Source organism: Telmatherina bonti (genome assembly GCF_933228915.1).
Source record: "Telmatherina bonti genome assembly, chromosome: 15".
Lineage (NCBI taxonomy): Eukaryota > Metazoa > Chordata > Actinopteri > Atheriniformes > Telmatherinidae > Telmatherina > Telmatherina bonti.
In genome coordinates, this window is record NC_136613.1 from 3667495 (window position 1) to 3685852 (window position 18358).

The following is an 18358-nucleotide window of genomic DNA, read 5'->3' on the forward strand; positions in this document are numbered from 1 at the left end:
GGATCCAGAGACAGGTCTAGAGACGGGTCCTGATCCAGAGACGGGTCCCGATGCAGAGACAAGTCTAGAGACAGGTACTGATCCAGAGATTCTAACATTTCTAACATTGAATTAAAGACTCCAGATGAACAAAACAATTTTCTTGCGTTGGACTTCATACAGATAACAGAGTTTAATGTCTGTCCACTTTACAAACTCTTAGAGAATTCTGGCTCTTCTCAGGCTCGCTGGGTTTTACCGGACTGACTTAGCAGCTATGGGCACCGAAAGGCCCAAAATCAGTTTCTCTCCAACACGAAACCCAGATTTGGATTTTTACCTTGTTGTTTTTACAATAACGTGTTAAAAGAGGATCAATTCCACAGATTAATCTATGTACAGAAACGTTCATTTTGACAGCTCAGATTAAAATCCCGATCCAGAAACCATGAAATGATGTTTAGTCCTCCAGTTTGGGAGAGGCTGCATTAGATTATTCCAGAAGGAGGTGTGTTGTAATCTAAGATGTGAAGATAGAGGGAAGTGGAGGTTTAACGTGAAAGGCAATAAAGTTAAAAGTCTGCGTTTAGCCTCATGGCCTTCAGAAGCCGATGAACACACACTTTACATGCATTTTTAACGCTGCTGAAGTTTTAATTACAAGTGGAGCTGAAGGTGCTGTCCTGTCTGTAACCCAACACCCCGTCTCACTGCTGACCCACTTTCACCTGAAACCGGCGAGGAAATATGAACTCTGTGGGCCAGCTGCTCACAGCTATGAGCTGGGAAGAATCAAAACTTCCCTGATTTCCTGCATGGATTTGAGTGCTGGGACATGAACCCCTCACAGAGACTAGAACACCGCACTGGGACTGGAACCCCTCACAGAGACTAGAACACCGCACTGGGACTGGAACCTCACGCTGGGACATGAACCCCGCACTGGGACTGGAACCCATCACAGCGACTAGAACCCTGCACTGGGACTGGAACCCCTCACAGCGACTAGAACCCCGCACTGGGACTGGAACCCCTCACAGAGACTAGAACACTGCACTGGGACTGGAACCCCTCACAGAGACTAGAACACTGCACTGGGACTGGAACCCCTCACAGAGACTAGAACACTGCACTGGGACTGGAACCCCTCACAGCGACTAGAACCCCGCACTGGGACTGGAACCCCTCACAGAGACTAGAACACTGCACTGGGACTGGAACCCCTCACAGAGACTAGAACACCGCACTGGGACTGGAACCTCACGCTGGGACATGAACCCCGCACTGGGACTGGAACCCCTCACAGAGACTAGAACACTGCACTGGGACTGGAACCCCTCACAGCGACTAGAACCCTGCACTGGGACTGGAACCCCTCACAGCGACTAGAACCCCGCACTGGGACTGGAACCCCTCACAGAGACTAGAACACCGCACTGGGACTGGAACCCCTCACAGAGACTAGAACACCGCACTGGGACTGGAACCCCTCACAGAGACTAGAACACCGCACTGGGACTGGAACCCCTCACAGAGACTAGAACACTGCACTGGGACTGGAACCCCTCACAGAGACTAGAACACCGCACTGGGACTGGAACCCCTCACAGAGACTAGAACACTGCACTGGGACTGGAACCCCTCACAGAGACTAGAACACCGCACTGGGACTGGAACCCCTCACAGAGACTAGAACACCGCACTGGGACTGGAACCCCTCAGAGAGACTAGAACACCGCACTGGGACTGGAACCCCTCACAGAGACTAGAACACTGCACTGGGACTGGAACCCCTCACAGAGACTAGAACCCCGCACTGGGACTGGAACCCCTCACAGAGACTAGAACACCGCACTGGGACTGGAACCCCTCACAGAGACTAGAACACCGCACTGGGACTGGAACCCCTCACAGAGACTAGAACACTGCACTGGGACTGGAACCCCTCACAGAGACTAGAACACCGCACTGGGACTGGAACTTCACGCTGGGACATGAACCCCGCACTGGGACTGGAACCCCTCACAGCGACTAGAACCCCGCACTGGGACTGGAACCCCTCACAGCGACTAGAACCCCGCACTGGGACTGGAACCCCTCACAGCAACTAGAACACCCCACTGGGACTGGAACCCCTCACAGAGACTAGAACACTGCACTGGGACGGGAACCCCTCACAGCGACTAGAACACCGCACTGGGACGGGAACCCCTCACAGCGACTAGAACCCCGCACTGGGACTGGAACCCCTCACAGAGACTAGAACACCGCACTGGGACTGGAACCCCTCACAGAGACTAGAACACTGCACTGGGACTGGAACCCCTCACAGAGACTAGAACACCGCACTGGGACTGGAACCCCTCACAGAGACTAGAACCCCGCACTGGGACTGGAACCCCTCACAGAGACTAGAACACCGCACTGGGACTGGAACCCCTCACAGAGACTAGAACACCGCACTGGGACTGGAACCCCTCACAGAGACTAGAACACCGCACTGGGACTGGAACCCCTCACAGAGACTAGAACACTGCACTGGGACTGGAACCCCTCACAGAGACTAGAACACTGCACTGGGACTGGAACCCCTCACAGAGACTAGAACACCGCACTGGGACTGGAACCCCTCACAGAGACTAGAACACCGCACTGGGACTGGAACCCCTCACAGAGACTAGAACACCGCACTGGGACTGGAACCCCTCACAGAGACTAGAACACTGCACTGGGACTGGAACCCCTCACAGAGACTAGAACACTGCACTGGGACTGGAACCCCTCACAGAGACTAGAACACCGCACTGGGACTGGAACCCCTCACAGAGACTAGAACACCGCACTGGGACTGGAACCCCTCACAGAGACTAGAACACCGCACTGGGACTGGAACCCCTCACAGAGACTAGAACACCGCACTGGGACTGGAACCCCTCACAGAGACTAGAACACCGCACTGGGACTGGAACCCCTCACAGAGACTAGAACACCGCACTGGGACTGGAACCCCTCACACAGAGACTAGAACACTGCACTGGGACTGGAACCCCTCACAGAGACTAGAACACTGCACTGGGACTGGAACCCCTCACAGAGACTAGAACACCGCACTGGGACTGGAACCCCTCACAGAGACTAGAACACCGCACTGGGACTGGAACCCCTCACAGAGACTAGAACACCGCACTGGGACTGGAACCCCTCACAGAGACTAGAACACTGCACTGGGACTGGAACCCCTCACAGAGACTAGAACACTGCACTGGGACTGGAACCCCTCACAGAGACTAGAACACCGCACTGGGACTGGAACCCCTCACAGAGACTAGAACACCGCACTGGGACTGGAACCCCTCACAGAGACTAGAACACCGCACTGGGACTGGAACCCCTCACAGAGACTAGAACACCGCACTGGGACTGGAACCCCTCACAGAGACTAGAACACCGCACTGGGACTGGAACCCCTCACAGAGACTAGAACACCGCACTGGGACTGGAACCCCTCACAGAGACTAGAACACTGCACTGGGACTGGAACCCCTCACAGAGACTAGAACACCGCACTGGGACTGGAACCCCTCACAGAGACTAGAACACCGCACTGGGACTGGAACCCCTCACAGAGAACCCCTCACAGCGACTGGAACCCCGCACTGGGACTGGAACCCCTCACAGAGACTAGAACACCGCACTGGGACTGGAACCCCTCACAGAGACTAGAACACCGCACTGGGACTGGAACCCCTCACAGAGACTAGAACACCGCACTGGGACTGGAACCCCTCACAGAGACTAGAACACCGCACTGGGACTGGAACCCCTCACAGAGACTAGAACACCGCACTGGGACTGGAACCCCTCACAGAGACTAGAACACTGCACTGGGACTGGAACCCCTCACAGAGACTAGAACACTGCACTGGGACTGGAACCCCTCACAGAGACTAGAACACTGCACTGAGACTGGAACCCCTCACAGAGACTAGAACACTGCACTGGGACTGGAACCCCTCACAGAGACTAGAACACCGCACTGGGACTGGAACCCCTCACAGAGACTAGAACACCGCACTGGGACTGGAACCCCTCACAGAGACTAGAACACTGCACTGGGACTGGAACCCCTCACAGAGACTAGAACACCGCACTGGGACTGGAACCCCTCACAGAGACTAGAACACTGCACTGGGACTGTAACCCCTCACAGAGACTAGAACACTGCACTGGGACTGGAACCCCTCACAGAGACTAGAACACCGCACTGGGACTGGAACCCCTCACAGAGACTAGAACACCGCACTGGGACTGGAACCCCTCACAGAGACTAGAACACCGCACTGGGACTGGAACCCCTCACAGAGACTAGAACACTGCACTGGGACTGGAACCCCTCACAGAGACTAGAACACCGCACTGGGACTGGAACCCCTCACAGAGACTAGAACACTGCACTGGGACTGGAACCCCTCACAGAGACTAGAACACCGCACTGGGACTGGAACCCCTCACAGAGACTAGAACACCGCACTGGGACTGGAACCCCTCACAGAGACTAGAACACCGCACTGGGACTGGAACCCCTCACAGAGACTAGAACACCGCACTGGGACTGGAACCCCTCACAGAGACTAGAACACCGCACTGGGACTGGAACCCCTCACAGAGACTAGAACACTGCACTGGGACTGGAACCCCTCACAGAGACTAGAACACTGCACTGGGACTGGAACCCCTCACAGAGACTAGAACACCGCACTGGGACTGGAACCCCTCACAGAGACTAGAACACTGCACTGGGACTGGAACCCCTCACAGAGACTAGAACACCGCACTGGGACTGTAACCCCTCACAGAGACTAGAACACTGCACTGGGACTGGAACCCCTCACAGAGACTAGAACACTGCACTGGGACTGTAACCCCTCACAGAGACTAGAACACCGCACTGGGACTGGAACCCCTCACAGAGACTAGAACACTGCACTGGGACTGGAACCCCTCACAGAGACTAGAACACCGCACTGGGACTGGAACCCCTCACAGCGACTAGAACACTGCACTGGGACTGGAACCCCTCACAGAGACTAGAACCCCGCACTGGGACGGGAACCCCTCACAGAGACTAGAACACTGCACTGGGACTGGAACCCCTCACAGAGACTAGAACACTGCACTGGGACTGGAACCCCTCACAGAGACTAGAACACTGCACTGGGACTGGAACCCCTCACAGAGACTAGAACACTGCACTGGGACTGGAACCCCTCACAGAGACTAGAACACTGCACTGGGACTGGAACCCCTCACAGAGGCTAGGACCCCACACTGGGACATGAACTCTGCATTGGAATATGAACCCCACGCTGCGATGGGGAAGTCAGTGCTGGGAAAGGAACCCTGCACTAGGACAGGAACCCCAAATTGGGACATGAACCCTGTGCTTGGATGGGGAAACCAGTGCTGGGACATGAACAGAGTGCTGGGAGCTGAACCCCGCAGTGGCACATGAACCCTGCGGTGGTGCTCCTTAGGAGGTCTACAGGTGGCATCGAGCGGTTTTCAGGTTGCCTTGGGCATGGGGGGGAGTGGCTAAGAATACACCACAGGTCCTGAAGTTAGTGTCTATGGGTACATTTTAGAAGACAGAGACGCATGAACCAGCATTTATTTGCAAAATTCTCATTCTGTAGACCAATCTCTAGACGGATACCTTCAGGTTGTTTTTCTTTTGCTGTAACTGAAACTGAGGGGGGGGGATCCCGAGGCGTTCCCAGACCAGCCGAGAGATGTAATCCCTCCAGCGTGTCCTGGGTCTTCCCCGGGGTCTCCTCCCAGAGGGACGTGCCTGGAACACCTCACCAGGGAGGTCCAGGAGGCATCCTGACCAGATGCCCGAGCCACCTCAACTGGTTCCTCTCGATGCGGAGGAGCAGCGGCTCTACTCTGATCTCCTCCCGGATGACCGAGCTCCTCACCCTATCTCTAAGGGAGAGCCCGGCCACCCTGCGGAGGAAACTCATTTCAGCCGCCTGTATACGAGATCTCGTTCTTTCGGCCACGACCCACAGCTCATGACCATAGGTGAGGGTAGGAACGCAGATCGACTGGTAAATCGAGAGCTTCGCCTTCTGGCTCAGCTCCTTCTTCACCACAACAGACCAGCGCAGAGTCCGCATTACTGCAGACGCCGCACCGATCCGTCTGTCCATCTCACGCTCCATCCTTCCCTCACTCGTGAACAAGACCCCGAGATATTTAAACTCCTCCACTTGAGGCAGGACCTCACTCCTGGCCCAAAACTGAGACCAGATCACATTTCATGATTAATTGGAAATGGAGTTAATGGTTGTGTTTGTTGGGCTCACCTACAAAACACTGCAGCTTGCTGTCCCAGAGTGGTGCCGCTCTCACGCCATTCGCCACCAGAGCGAAGAACGCCTTCTTCACCTGGTGAAAACACAAATGTGTCATACAGACCGAACTTCTTCCAGCTCTGGGTCTATGATGGGAATATCTGACCTGCAGTGTGGTATCAAAGATGACCAGTTTGGAGCTGGTGGGGATGGCGTCGTAGCAGGAATGACTCTTCATGAAGTTCATGTAAATCAAGGTGTCGGGATCCACGCCTGCAGGGGGCGCCAGAGGGTACGACGCATATGTAGAAGCACCTGCAAATTCAGCAGGGTGTGGTGACTGTTCCAGTTTGTTTACAGGTTATAGTAAACAGAAAATGATCAGGCTGCATGATGGGAAGATGGAACTGAAAAGACAGGAGACAATTTAACATCTTCAGGAAGGAAAAAAAAACTGCATGAACTGGAAAAATCCAGGGAACTAGAGTGGGATATTGGTCCTCATATTGGTCCTGATGCAAACTCAAGAGAGAGTTTGTATCATTGACACTTATTGTGATGTTCATGGAAAGGGTCTTTAGGTTTGGGAACCTCCAGGTTGCATCTCTGCTTGTTGGTGATGTGATTCTGTTCTTCAATCTATGTCATAAAGTTCATAAAATCACATTATTTAAATGAAGCTGATCAGCAGCATTGCTTTTCTCTGACAACATGGTGCTGCTGCCCCATAATGCTTTGCACTGTAGCATCAGCGATGAGCTATACACCTCGGTACCATGGTTAACGACACCAACACTGGCAACTGGTGTGCAAGTCATGCATTAAACCCTCCTCTTCCTTACCTTTGCTCTTTACAGAAAGAACATCCTCTTCTTCATATTCATCCAGCTCAAATAGTGGGACCTGAAAGAAGCAGCAGAGGTCTGAGGCTTCTGCAACTTTTCTCCAAGTTTTATTGTCACAGCTGAACAATTCTGGTGTTTTCTCTTCCACACAACAGAACGATGATGACAAAAATTCTGCTTTTCCTGCTGCTGGTGACTTCCAAACGGACAGATATGCAGCCGGATACACAGATGGATATGAATGAAATGAAAAATACTTTATTAATCCCCAAAGGGAAATTCGATTAAATATGCAGGCGGACGGAGGGCCAGTCTTGTCCGTCTTCGTCGTTGGTAATGTAAGTAATGTAGTCCGATCCAAGGATCTTTGCTATTCGTCACTTGACACAGAAAACAAACTGACGGGAGATGGAGGGGAAATAAATCCAGCGTTTTTTTAAAGTGGCGAACAAACAAGTAGTTTTTCATGCACATGACAGCTGGGTTGATCTGTAATCCTAAAAGGCTCCTGCAGCCGAGAACCAGATAAAAGGTCCAAAAGTAAAATGCTTGTGGGGGAATGTGGGGTGTGCAGCGTTATGGTGTGACCCATGTTTCTATCATCACGGTAAAGGTTTTGCACATGCCTGGTTTTTAATAAGAGCCGTTGGATGAATCAGTAACGCCTCCTGTCTCGTCTCACACTCTCCGGTTGTCTGGACTGTTTTAAAAACAAACTAAGTTGGTTGAACGTAAAAGTTCCTTCTCGGTAGCCCCTCCCACCTCTCAGGTCGCTTCGGCTTGCTGGAAGTCCTGCAGCTCCGTCAAAGCTGTGGATAAGAGAAGCTGCAGGGTTTTCCCTCTGCAGGAACACACACACCAACGCTCAGTCTCACCTCTGCAAACGCCTCCATGGCCGAGGATGAGGGGCGATGAAGGCCTGGGCAGCAAAGACAGCGGCCAGCGGGGCTCTGCCACCATGTCAGATGAAGAAGAGAGGAAGACGAAGCACGTTGGGCATTGAGAAGAAGCACTGGACGTGCAGGAGGTGACAAATCGGTGGCCAGATCCAGACAGCTGAGTCCGAGTGGGAGAGGCTGAGGTCTAAATCTGGACTGGAGAGGGGGGTGAGAGACCTGTGGCATTCACAGGGAGAGAGAGGGGAGGGGCCACAGAGACCCTGTGAGCTCCTGTGCTGCAGATATCAGAAACAGGACATCTTCATTGGCCCATGAACGGCTCTTTAAGGCGACACTGTCCCGCTGTGGCCACAAGGAGGCAGCATAACAACGCTAAACATGGTCAAACAGCTGATCCAGTGGTTGCTTAGTAACGGTACGAGCAGCTGATGGACACGTAACTCTGTGGGAACTTTAAAACCGTGGTTTGATTTGAACTAGAGTGGATTGAGATCAGCAACGCCCTAAAAAGCACCACAGAAGAAGACATGTACCTGTACCTCAGTCACAGCTGAGCTACACACAGCCAGCATATCCCCTGGACACAAAGCACAGGCCCCAGGAGGCCCCCAGGAGGGCCCCTGGGCATTCTGCTCCCCCAGGACAGAGAACCCCCCCCAGGCAGCTGCCCAGAGAAGGCCAGAACACACTGATACCCAAGACAGATACCCATTGAGGGGGCATTACCATCTCTGCCCAATAATTCCCTCACTACTGAAAAACTCGCTCCATCATGATCACCAGCATCCAGCCTTGTCCCAGCATACAGAGATTCCTTCCGATTCTGATTATCTTCTCTGTAGAACTTCAGCATCTGATCTCAGATTGATGAAGTTCTGTCCGTCTTTCCATCTGAGAGACTCCGAAATGCTCCTTTTACACCCAGTTATGTTACTGACCGCCCTGCGATGGACTGGCGAGCTGTCCAGGGTGTACCCCGCCTCTCGCCCAAAGCCTGCTGGGATAGGCTCCAGCTTCCCCGCGACCCTTCAACAGACCAAGCGGTTAGGAAAATGAATGAATGAATGTTACTGACCTGTTCCCAGTTAAACCAGTAGAAGCTCCAGTTCCAGATGTTTCCAGATGTTTCTGCATCAGATTCCTGTTTTCCATCAGATAAAAACATGTTTATGATTCTCTAGGAGGAAAGTGGTTCTGATGACGTGTTTTACGTCACCAGAGCGGCGATGCAGCTTTAAAACCTGCGAGACGTTCAGGTTTCACTCCGCAGGAACTATTTATAGAGACGTCTGCGTCTGACATTCAGCTCCTCCTAACAGCTGATCTGCCTTTCCAGCCAGCAGCTGGTTAAACGCCACGGAGCAGCAGCTCAGAGTTCACCACGTCCACCTGGTCGCAGCTTGGTCCTAATGACACAGGTTGCTGGATCCGGGTTGAAACTAGACCACTGGTCCCCCCATGGACCCTTCAGTCCCCCCATGGACCCGCCGGTCCCTTATGGACCCACCGGTCCCCCCATGGACCCTCTGGTCCCCCCATGGACCCGCCGGTCCCCCCATGGACCCACCCGAGTGACATTGAATCCCAGGAGTCGCTACGTGTCAAACATCAGGCTCAGACCAGTCTGATGCGACTCAAACACAGGTCACTGTAGCTTTTTAATGTTTCGTTAACCGTTTTCATGGCAACAGCTACAAGAAGATGCATTTTGTCAGGATGGTTTCAGTTCCTGAACAAGCTTCCATTTGCAGAGAAACTTTCTGAAGTTGGAACCTTTAATCCGACAGAGAACTTGTAGATGAAGATTCTCTGACAGGTGAGGGTTCCAGGGTTGGGTATAAAAGCAGCATTCTGGGGACTACAGATGGATTAGCCCAAAGCTAGCTTTGGAAAAATAGCAAAATTTATTAAAATTGTTTAAAATGTATTGTGTTATTGAAATATATTAATTTGGTTTTAGAATTTAAAAGGATTTATTTTGTATTTGTTGAGCTTAATGTGATGCTAGGCTGAATAAATGGATAAATGTTTGTATGGTAAATATTTTATATGTAATATTTTAAAATTTTGTTTACAGGAGGAGAATCAGGAGGAGCAGAAGAAGAATCAGGAGGAGCAGAAGAAGAATCGGGAGGAGCAGAAGAAGAATCAGGAGGAGCAGAAGAAGAATCGGGAGGAGCAGAAGAAGAATCGGGAGGAGCAGAAGAAGAATCAGGAGGAATAGAAGTAACTGCCAAATAAAAAGCACCAGAAGAAGAATAAGTTGTTGAGAACTGCAAAAAACTTTGTGGATTTCTTCTTTAGGTGTTTTTGGCTGCTTGTAAACAACTTTACAGCGATAGATTAGCGCAGTCCGCTAGTGGATGAAGTGACTTAACCACGGCAGTGTAAGGTTGAGGACGGAGACGTTTGTCTGCATAAAGGAGCAGACATGAAGGCGAAACTAAACCGGCCTCTGAGGGTTGGAATAAAAACAGACGTTTTGTAGCACAAATAACCTTTATTTTTAAAACGTTCATTGTTTACAGCAGCCCTTCAACACGCAGACCCAACGTCGTTCCGCTAAAAACATCAGCAGCAAACAAACATGGCGGCAGATCCCTGACGTTGCCCTCCTAAGCCGCCGTACGACGTTACAAGTGCAGGACGAGTCGCAGGTTTTCCATTTCACAGAAACATCCAGACGATGCTGAACAAGCGTATGCGTGGAACCGGAGCGCCCCCTGGTGGCTGAGCTGCGTCACATCCTGAAGACTTGCATATTCATTTGCATATTAATCCTACTCTACGAGTTATACTGAGGTGTGAAAGCGGCATGTTTGTAAACAACGAAGCTTCTTCTCCAGCTGAATGATGGACAGAAGAGCTGGACGATGCTTCCCAGGAGCGCCACCTCCCATTCCCAGTCCAGTTTCAGCCGACCAGTTACTGGTTCCAGCGTTCCACACCGACTCACGGCAGCTTTCCAGGAATCTGTTCGAGGCTCGTCTTCAGGCGCGCCGCAGGTTTCATCTTTATTGGAACAACAAGTGGAAAGTTGGCACGACTCGAAGCCGCTTTATGGCAGTTTGAAAGAACGCTGCCACCACAGAAGAAGAGAAAACTTCTCTCATTTGAACATTTCGTCTCACCAGTAAACGTTTTATCAAGTCCAACAAGCGTTGAGTGTAAATGGTGGAGGAATCATCCGCCAACGGAAAGAGAAGCGACGTCTCGCCACGTCGCAGAAACCATGCCCCCAACGTCGCGGAGACCCCGCCCCCCCGAACCCTCAGCTGTAGCGCCCGCTCTGTAAGGCTTGTAGGAATGTGCTGTGAAGCAGCAGCGGTTTAAGGTAAATCACAGTGTCACGTCAGCGCGGCAATGCCGATCAAACAACCTGATCAAACTGATCACCACGGCGTCAAGAGAAGCAACAGACGGTAAAAACAAATCCAAGTCATCACTGCACCGCATCGGTTGGAACCACGTTCAGGATCAGGACGCTGAAAAGGCCACATGCGCCCGGTTTAGGCTCCTCCCCTCCTCGTCCAACAGAACTGCTGTCATTGGCGGGAAACTGGAATTCATCTTTTAGAGGCCAGATTTCCAACCGGTCTTCTGCAGGTTGGTGGTTCCGGTCCGGGACGCTTCAGACGTGCGTCTGGATGCCGCAGCATCTCAGAGCGAGGCGAACTGCTGGGGCAGTAAACTCTGGGTCAGGCTGAGCTGAGGGCTCACGCAGGCACTGCTGGTGATGCTCGAACCGGGGCTCGGCGAAATGGGCAGGCTGGAGACAGATGGCGCCTCCGTGTCTGAACAGTCCTCGTCATCGGCGCTGTGAAGGCGGCGGCGCTGGTGGATAACAACCACCCTGCGGCACAAAGCAGACGGTCAGTTTATCTGAAGCCAGAGTTCTCTGATGAACGTCTGCTGGAAGGTGGACGCTACCTGGATCTGGATGGGCTCATCCCATCTGGTCTTTGGACTTCAAACCTGGAGATGTAGCTACATTTGGACCACTAGATGGACAAACAGACAAGCAACCCATCAGCTTTACAGAGATCTTTAGAAACACTGCGGAACGACGTGAAAGTATCCGTTTGGTTCTACGCCTCGCCAACAGGAGGAGCCGCCAACCAAAACAAGCAGCAGTCAAAGCTGGAGTTCCGGTAAGTTCCCGCAGTCTGAACGTAGCCGGAGTTCCGGTAAGTTCCTCGCGGTCTGAACGTAGCCGGAGTTCCGGTAAGTTCCTCGCGGTCTGAACGTAGCCGGAGTTCCGGTAAGTCCCCGCGGTCTGAACGTAGCCGGAGTTCCGGTAAGTCCCCGCGGTCTGAACGTAGCCGGAGTTCCGGTAAGTCCCCGCGGTCTGAACGTAGCCGGAGTTCCGGTAAGTCCCCGCGGTCTGAACGTAGCCGGAGTTCCGGTAAGTCCCCGCGGTCTGAACGTAGCCGGAGTTCCGGTAAGTCCCCGCGGTCTGAACGTAGCCGGAGTTCCGGTAAGTTCCCGCGGTCTGAACGTAGCCGGAGTTCCGGTAAGTTCCGGTAAGTTCCCGCGGTCTGAACGTAGCCGGAGTTCCGGTAAGTTCCCGCGGTCTGAACGTAGCCAGAGTTCCGGTAAGTTCCCGCGGTCTGAACGTAGCCGGAGTTCCGGTAAGTTCCCGCGGTCTGAACGTAGCCGGAGTTCCGGTAAGTTCCCGCGGTCTGAACGTAGCCAGAGTTCCGGTAAGTTCCTCGCGGTCTGAACGTAGCCGGAGTTCCGGTAAGTTCCCGCGGTCTGAACGTAGCCAGAGTTCCGGTAAGTTCCTCGCGGTCTGAACGTAGCCAGAGTTCCGGTAAGTTCCTCGCGGTCTGAACGTAGCCAGAGTTCCGGTAAGTTCCCGCGGTCTGAACGTAGCCGGAGTTCCGGTAAGTTCCTGCGGTCTGAATGTAGCCAGAGTTCCGGTAAGTTCCTCGCGGTCTGAACGTAGCCGGAGTTCCGGTAAGTTCCCGCGGTCTGAACGTAGCCGGAGTTCCAGTAAGTTCCTCGCGGTCTGAACGTAGCCAGAGTTCCGGTAAGTTCCCGCGGTCTGAACGTAGCCGGAGTTCCGGTAAGTTCCCGCGGTCTGAACGTAGCCAGAGTTCCAGTAAGTTCCTCGCGGTCTGAACGTAGCCAGAGTTCCGGTAAGTTCCTCGCGGTCTGAACGTAGCCAGAGTTCCGGTAAGTTCCTCGCGGTCTGAACGTAGCCAGAGTTCCGGTAAGTTCCTCGCGGTCTGAACGTAGCCAGAGTTCCGGTAAGTTCCCGCGGTCTGAACGTAGCCGGAGTTCCGGTAAGTTCCCGCGGTCTGAACGTAGCCAGAGTTCCGGTAAGTTCCCGCGGTCTGAACGTAGCCGGAGTTCCGGTAAGTTCCCGCGGTCTGAACGTAGCCAGAGTTCCGGTAAGTTCCCGCGGTCTGAACGTAGCCGGAGTTCCGGTAAGTTCCCGCGGTCTGAACGTAGCCAGAGTTCCGGTAAGTTCCCGCGGTCTGAACGTAGCCAGAGTTCCGGTAAGTTCCTCGCGGTCTGAACGTAGCCAGAGTTCCGGTAAGTTCCTCGCGGTCTGAACGTAGCCAGAGTTCCGGTAAGTTCCTCGCGGTCTGAACGTAGCCGGAGTTCCGGTAAGTTCCTCGCGGTCTGAACGTAGCCGGAGTTCCAGTAAGTTCCTCGCGGTCGAAACCGAGCCGGAGTTCTGGAAAAGTCCTGGGAAAACTTACCGTCTCTGCTCTTCTGATCTTATACAGAGCTTTGGTTTGATTTCTGGATTACAGGTTTTATTTATAAATAAATCAGTTTAATTTGTTAGAAATAAAAAAAAAGACAAACAGAGGTTTCCGTCTCACCATGTGAGCTGGGTCGCTGGTCCCCAGGTGGACTCCTTTCTGGCACAACGTTCTCAGCAGACCAATACCTGCAAGCAGAACCAGAAATCCTGGTTTCAGTAACTCTGAAATGAGGAAACCTGCATGTAGAAGCTGAACCTTTCCTCCCAGTCAGTCTGCAGACGTGACGTTTCCATGGAAACGTGATGTTTCAGCTTCAGCTGTCAGATTCTGAGGTTAAAATGATGGAAAATGAACGTATGAACAGATTAAGCAGCATAAAGACTCATTCCCACGTCTTCCTGCTACTATCTACCTGCTGTCCTCACTGCAGCACCTCCACCTCAGCTGCATCCCAAACGTCTTCTTGGCTTTATTCCAGCCATAGAGGATCATTATTTTCCTGCTTTTCTCATCACTTGTTGATCTTTGGCTGCTCCTGATTGGACGTTACCGTCAGTTTAAGCTCTCTGATTGGTGGAAAGTCTGACAGGAAGTGTCTTCATCATCATGTCCAGGTGAAAATAGAGGTCTCTTAGCAACATGGTAGTGATGATGATGAAGATGTGATAAATAATGGTGGATTTACCATCTAGAGTCTCTGAATAAACACTACATGTTGTGTCTGGATTGTAAAGAAACGCTGGAAAACCTCCGTAGACCAGCTGGAGGGTCACATGACCATCAGTTTACCCCACAGTTACCCACTAATAGTCCTGAGCTGCTGATGGAAGCGAAGCTCTCAGGCAGATCAGGTGGTGTTTTAAGGATGAATAAACTGTTTTCATTGGGAACCTTTTGTCCTGTTGTTCCAGAACTTCTGCTCCCACTGGTCCAGCAGGACGTTCAGGTATCTGGGACACTCGAAGAAGCGATGGTAGCGCGAAGACGACTGCGAAGGGAAAACACGCTCAAACTCTCCTCTGCGACTCAGTTCGTCTTCGCTTTCCGCCAGAACACGAACGTCCTCTGGAGTCAGAACGTCCAACACCGAAGACAGGAAGTCCTGATGGAAAGAGGAAGAAGCACACAGGTCATGATGTCATCAGAGGAAAAAAAACCCAAAACAACTGAAGTTAAAAGCTTTTCTGACCTGGTCGGTGTAACGCTGCGCGAGGTAAAAAGCTTGTTTGACTTTCTCATCAGCCGACAGGTCGGGTCTGGTCTTCTCCCGGTTCCCTCCACACAAACTACAAACACACATGCAGGCACATGAGAAGCAGAAGGTGGGTGAAGCTGGAGGTGCAGTACCGCCTCCGTACCTGCTGGTGGAGCTGGAGGCGCTGCTGCAGGGGGAAACCACCTCCTCTCTGAGAGGAACACGGAAACCGGCCAGGTTGAGAAGGTCCCGGATCATCTGTCCTTTTATAGACACATCCAGCGCAGAGTTGGAGTGAAGGCTGGAGGAGATGCGGAACGTGTTGGCGTGTCGTTTCATAGCCTTAATGAGTGATGTCATGTGCGCCCGTTACCTGGGTGATATGTTAACCTCGAGAATCCAGGGCTTCAGGTTCTCGTCCAGCATGATGTCAAAGCCGAACAGCTCGTGGCAGCTGTACGGAGTTTTAACGTTCATCTTCAGCAGGTTGTTGACGTACGGCTCAGATCTGGAAGAAACGCACAAAATTCAACGATTTCTGGCCATTTGTGGCTGGATCGTCCAAAATTTAGTACAAAAGGACAAAAACTTGTGATCGTTTCTAATCGCGATCAATCTCATCGTTGTAAAGTTCGAAACGCCAGTTCGATCACAATACGATAGTATACAGATTTTTATGGATTTCAGGTCGATGTTCATAAGTTGACGTTCGCTGGTTGATAGTCGCAGGCCGACGTTCGCAGGCCGACGTTCGCAGGCCGATGTTTGCTGGTCGACGTTCGCAGGCCGACGTTCGCAGGCCGACGTTCGCAGGCCGACGTTCGCAGGCCGATGTTTGCTGGTCGACGTTTCCAGGCCGACGTTCGCAGGCCGATGTTTGCTGGTCGACGTTCGCAGGCCGACGTTCGCAGGCCGATGTTTGCTGGTCGACGTTCGCAGGCCGACGTTCGCAGGCCGATGTTTGCTGGTCGACGTTCGCAGGCCGACGTTCGCAGGCCGATGTTTGCTGGTCGACGTTCGCAGGCCGACGTTCGCAGGCCGACGTTCGCAGGCCGATGTTTGCTGGTCGACGTTTCCAGGCCGACGTTCGCAGGCCGATGTTTGCTGGTCGACGTTCGCAGGCCGACGTTCGCAGGCCGACGTTCGCAGGCCGATGTTTGCTGGTCGACGTTCGCAGGCCGACGTTCGCAGGCCGATGTTTGCTGGTCGACGTTTCCAGGCCGACGTTCGCAGGCCGATGTTTGCTGGTCGATGTTCGCAGGCCGACGTTCGCAGGCCGATGTTTGCTGGTCGACGTTTCCAGGCCGACGTTCGCAGGCCGACGTTTGCTGGTCGACGTTCGCTGGTCGATGTTCGCAGGCCGACGTTCGCAGGCCGACGTTCGCAGGCCGATGTTTGCTGGTCGACGTTTCCAGGCCGACGTTCGCAGGCCGACATTTGCTGGTCGACGTTCGCAGGCCGACGTTCGCAGGCCGACGTTCGCAGGCCGACGTTCGCAGGCTGACGTTCGCAGGCCGATGTTTGCTGGTCGACGTTCGCAGGTCCATAATTACCAAATTCAGTCCAGAACTACCTACAAAGACTGTTGCCATGGCAACAAGCTCATTTCGTAGCCGTTTTTCCGTTAGACTGTTCCTTTTTTCTCTAAACGCAGCCGCTCTGGAACTTACGCAATGATGGTTTTGATCACGATGTCTTTGATCTTCCCCCACAGCAGGCTCGTGTTGATGCCTCTGGAGCCCAGAAACTGCCACAAGGCCTTCAGAGCCCTGAAAATACAGAAAACCTCCACCTTTAGCCACATTTCCTGGACAAACAGCCAGTTTATGAACAAACTGGCTTTTTTCCTTCTGAAACAGACAGAAAAACCTACCATTTGTGTCCCTGGCAGGCTTTGTCGTCGCTGTTGGTCTGGTACTCAGAGTTCTTCTTGTTGACGCTGTAGTTGGTCAGGTGCATAAACTTGTTACCCAGAGTCTTCATGGAAGACGAATACCTGGACACACAAACGAAGATGTGAGTCTTGTCCGTGCGAATGCGCTGCGACGACGGTGGAGTCGTCTTACTTGCAGCTGGCGAATCGGACCAGGCCGTCGGAGAAGATGTAAATCCGGAGCGGGTCGTAGGACGTGACGTAGACGTAGATCCGCAGGTCGAACTTGTTCCCGCTGATTAGGTAGGGCTTGTGAAGGTACCTGGACACAAAGATTCCAGCTCAGAAATGTGGGAAAGCTTGAGGCCGGCTCGGCTCAGAGCTGCTTACTTCTGGACCAGCAGTGGCCTCTTCCGAGGCATCTGACTCCACTTGTGGATGACCTGGATGCCGATTCCTCTGGCTGAAGCAGGCTGGTGGAGACAGGAGACCGGATTACAGCAAAACAAAGTTTTCCCAGGTTTCTCCGGCAAATTTCCAACGTACGGGTTTGATGATCCACTTCTGCTTGGAGCCGCCGTCCTCCCAGGCCTTTCGGAGCAGCTTCATGTCCTGAGGAAGGATGAAGGTCCGCGGGAAAAAGCTGAACTCCTGCTTGCCGAAGCGAAGCCGCATCTTGGACAGATTCCGCCACAGCCGGTCCTTCCGGCCGATCTGAAACGTCCCGGGGAAGTGGTTCAGCTGGGAGGACAAACAGAAAGCCGGATTAAGTCTGGACCAGATGGGGACGCAGGCCGGGATCCGGCTGCAGGGTCTCACCTTCTGGTGCTCCTCGATCGCCTTGAATCCAGGAGACTTCATGTGGTGTCCCCAGCAGCCCAACCAGTCGTGGCTTTCTGCATGACAACAGAATACAATCGTTCTGAGTAACGTTTACGTCTGGAGTGGGAGGCGTGTCCAGACGATCCGACACGGCCTGCGGGGGACACTGCCGCTCCCCAGAATCACTAAATGAAGCTAAACTCTGAAGAGACAGGAAAGATCTGGAAAATCTCATATCCAGCCAACTAAACATCTCTTATCTTTAATGTCAGATAAACTCAGCAAGATCAGATTTATATTCACGTTTTGTTTCTAGATCTTCCATCTTGAAGGTTTTATCTGGAATCATCCATCGCGACGAGGAACGCTCGAGATGCTTCAGATTATAAGAAAAGATCTCAACAAGAGAAACTAAAGATGAGTTCTGATATCACCTGAACTCCAACCCAATCTCCTCTATGGTGACTGTCATTCAGTCACATCTGCCGAAATTAAGTTAATTTATTTCTTTAAAAAACTTTGTTTTAATCACAGTTTTTTTCTTCGTTTTGGTTTTATATGATTGTAAATCAAATATTAATATATCACGACTTATTTTTGAGCTTAATTTTTTATTTTTTTTTCAGGTTTTTTTGCATTACTTCTATTTTCTGGACTGAAAGACGGTCA

General features: G+C 52.3%; 2 protein-coding genes across 4 annotated transcripts in view; both read right to left on the reverse strand.

The window, feature by feature from the left end:
• prkag3b (protein kinase, AMP-activated, gamma 3b non-catalytic subunit) overlaps nt 1-8254 on the reverse strand; it is a 33390-nt gene extending 25136 nt beyond the window's left edge. For both annotated transcript variants that reach the window (XR_013771606.1, XM_079254862.1), the window contains exons 1-4: nt 8056-8254; nt 7178-7238; nt 6502-6650; nt 6348-6429 (exon numbers count right to left, since the gene is read on the reverse strand). Coding sequence is in view for 1 of the 2 variants with exons in the window: in XM_079254862.1 (XP_079110988.1) it covers nt 6348-6429; nt 6502-6650; nt 7178-7238; nt 8056-8073 (310 nt within the window). In the remaining variant the exon portion in view is untranslated. The remainder of the gene's footprint in view (nt 1-6347; nt 6430-6501; nt 6651-7177; nt 7239-8055) is intronic.
• A 3471-nt stretch (nt 8255-11725) lies between these two features.
• ttll4 (tubulin tyrosine ligase-like family, member 4) overlaps nt 11726-18358 on the reverse strand; it is a 19486-nt gene continuing 12853 nt past the window's right edge. Inside the window, exons 9-21 of one of the 2 annotated variants that reach the window (XM_079254513.1) lie at nt 17687-17763; nt 17414-17608; nt 17258-17340; nt 17061-17189; nt 16868-16990; nt 16665-16763; nt 15368-15502; nt 15158-15295; nt 14989-15085; nt 14691-14901; nt 13917-13984; nt 12010-12080; nt 11726-11932 (exon numbers count right to left, since the gene is read on the reverse strand). In XM_079254513.1, the coding sequence (XP_079110639.1) occupies nt 11740-11932; nt 12010-12080; nt 13917-13984; nt 14691-14901; nt 14989-15085; nt 15158-15295; nt 15368-15502; nt 16665-16763; nt 16868-16990; nt 17061-17189; nt 17258-17340; nt 17414-17608; nt 17687-17763 (1619 nt within the window). In that variant the 3' untranslated portion in view covers nt 11726-11739. Of the gene's footprint in view, nt 11933-12009; nt 12081-13916; nt 13985-14690; nt 14902-14988; nt 15086-15157; nt 15296-15367; nt 15503-16664; nt 16764-16867; nt 16991-17060; nt 17190-17257; nt 17341-17413; nt 17764-18358 lie in introns of both variants that reach the window. The other variant, XM_079254512.1, reaches the window with a different exon arrangement.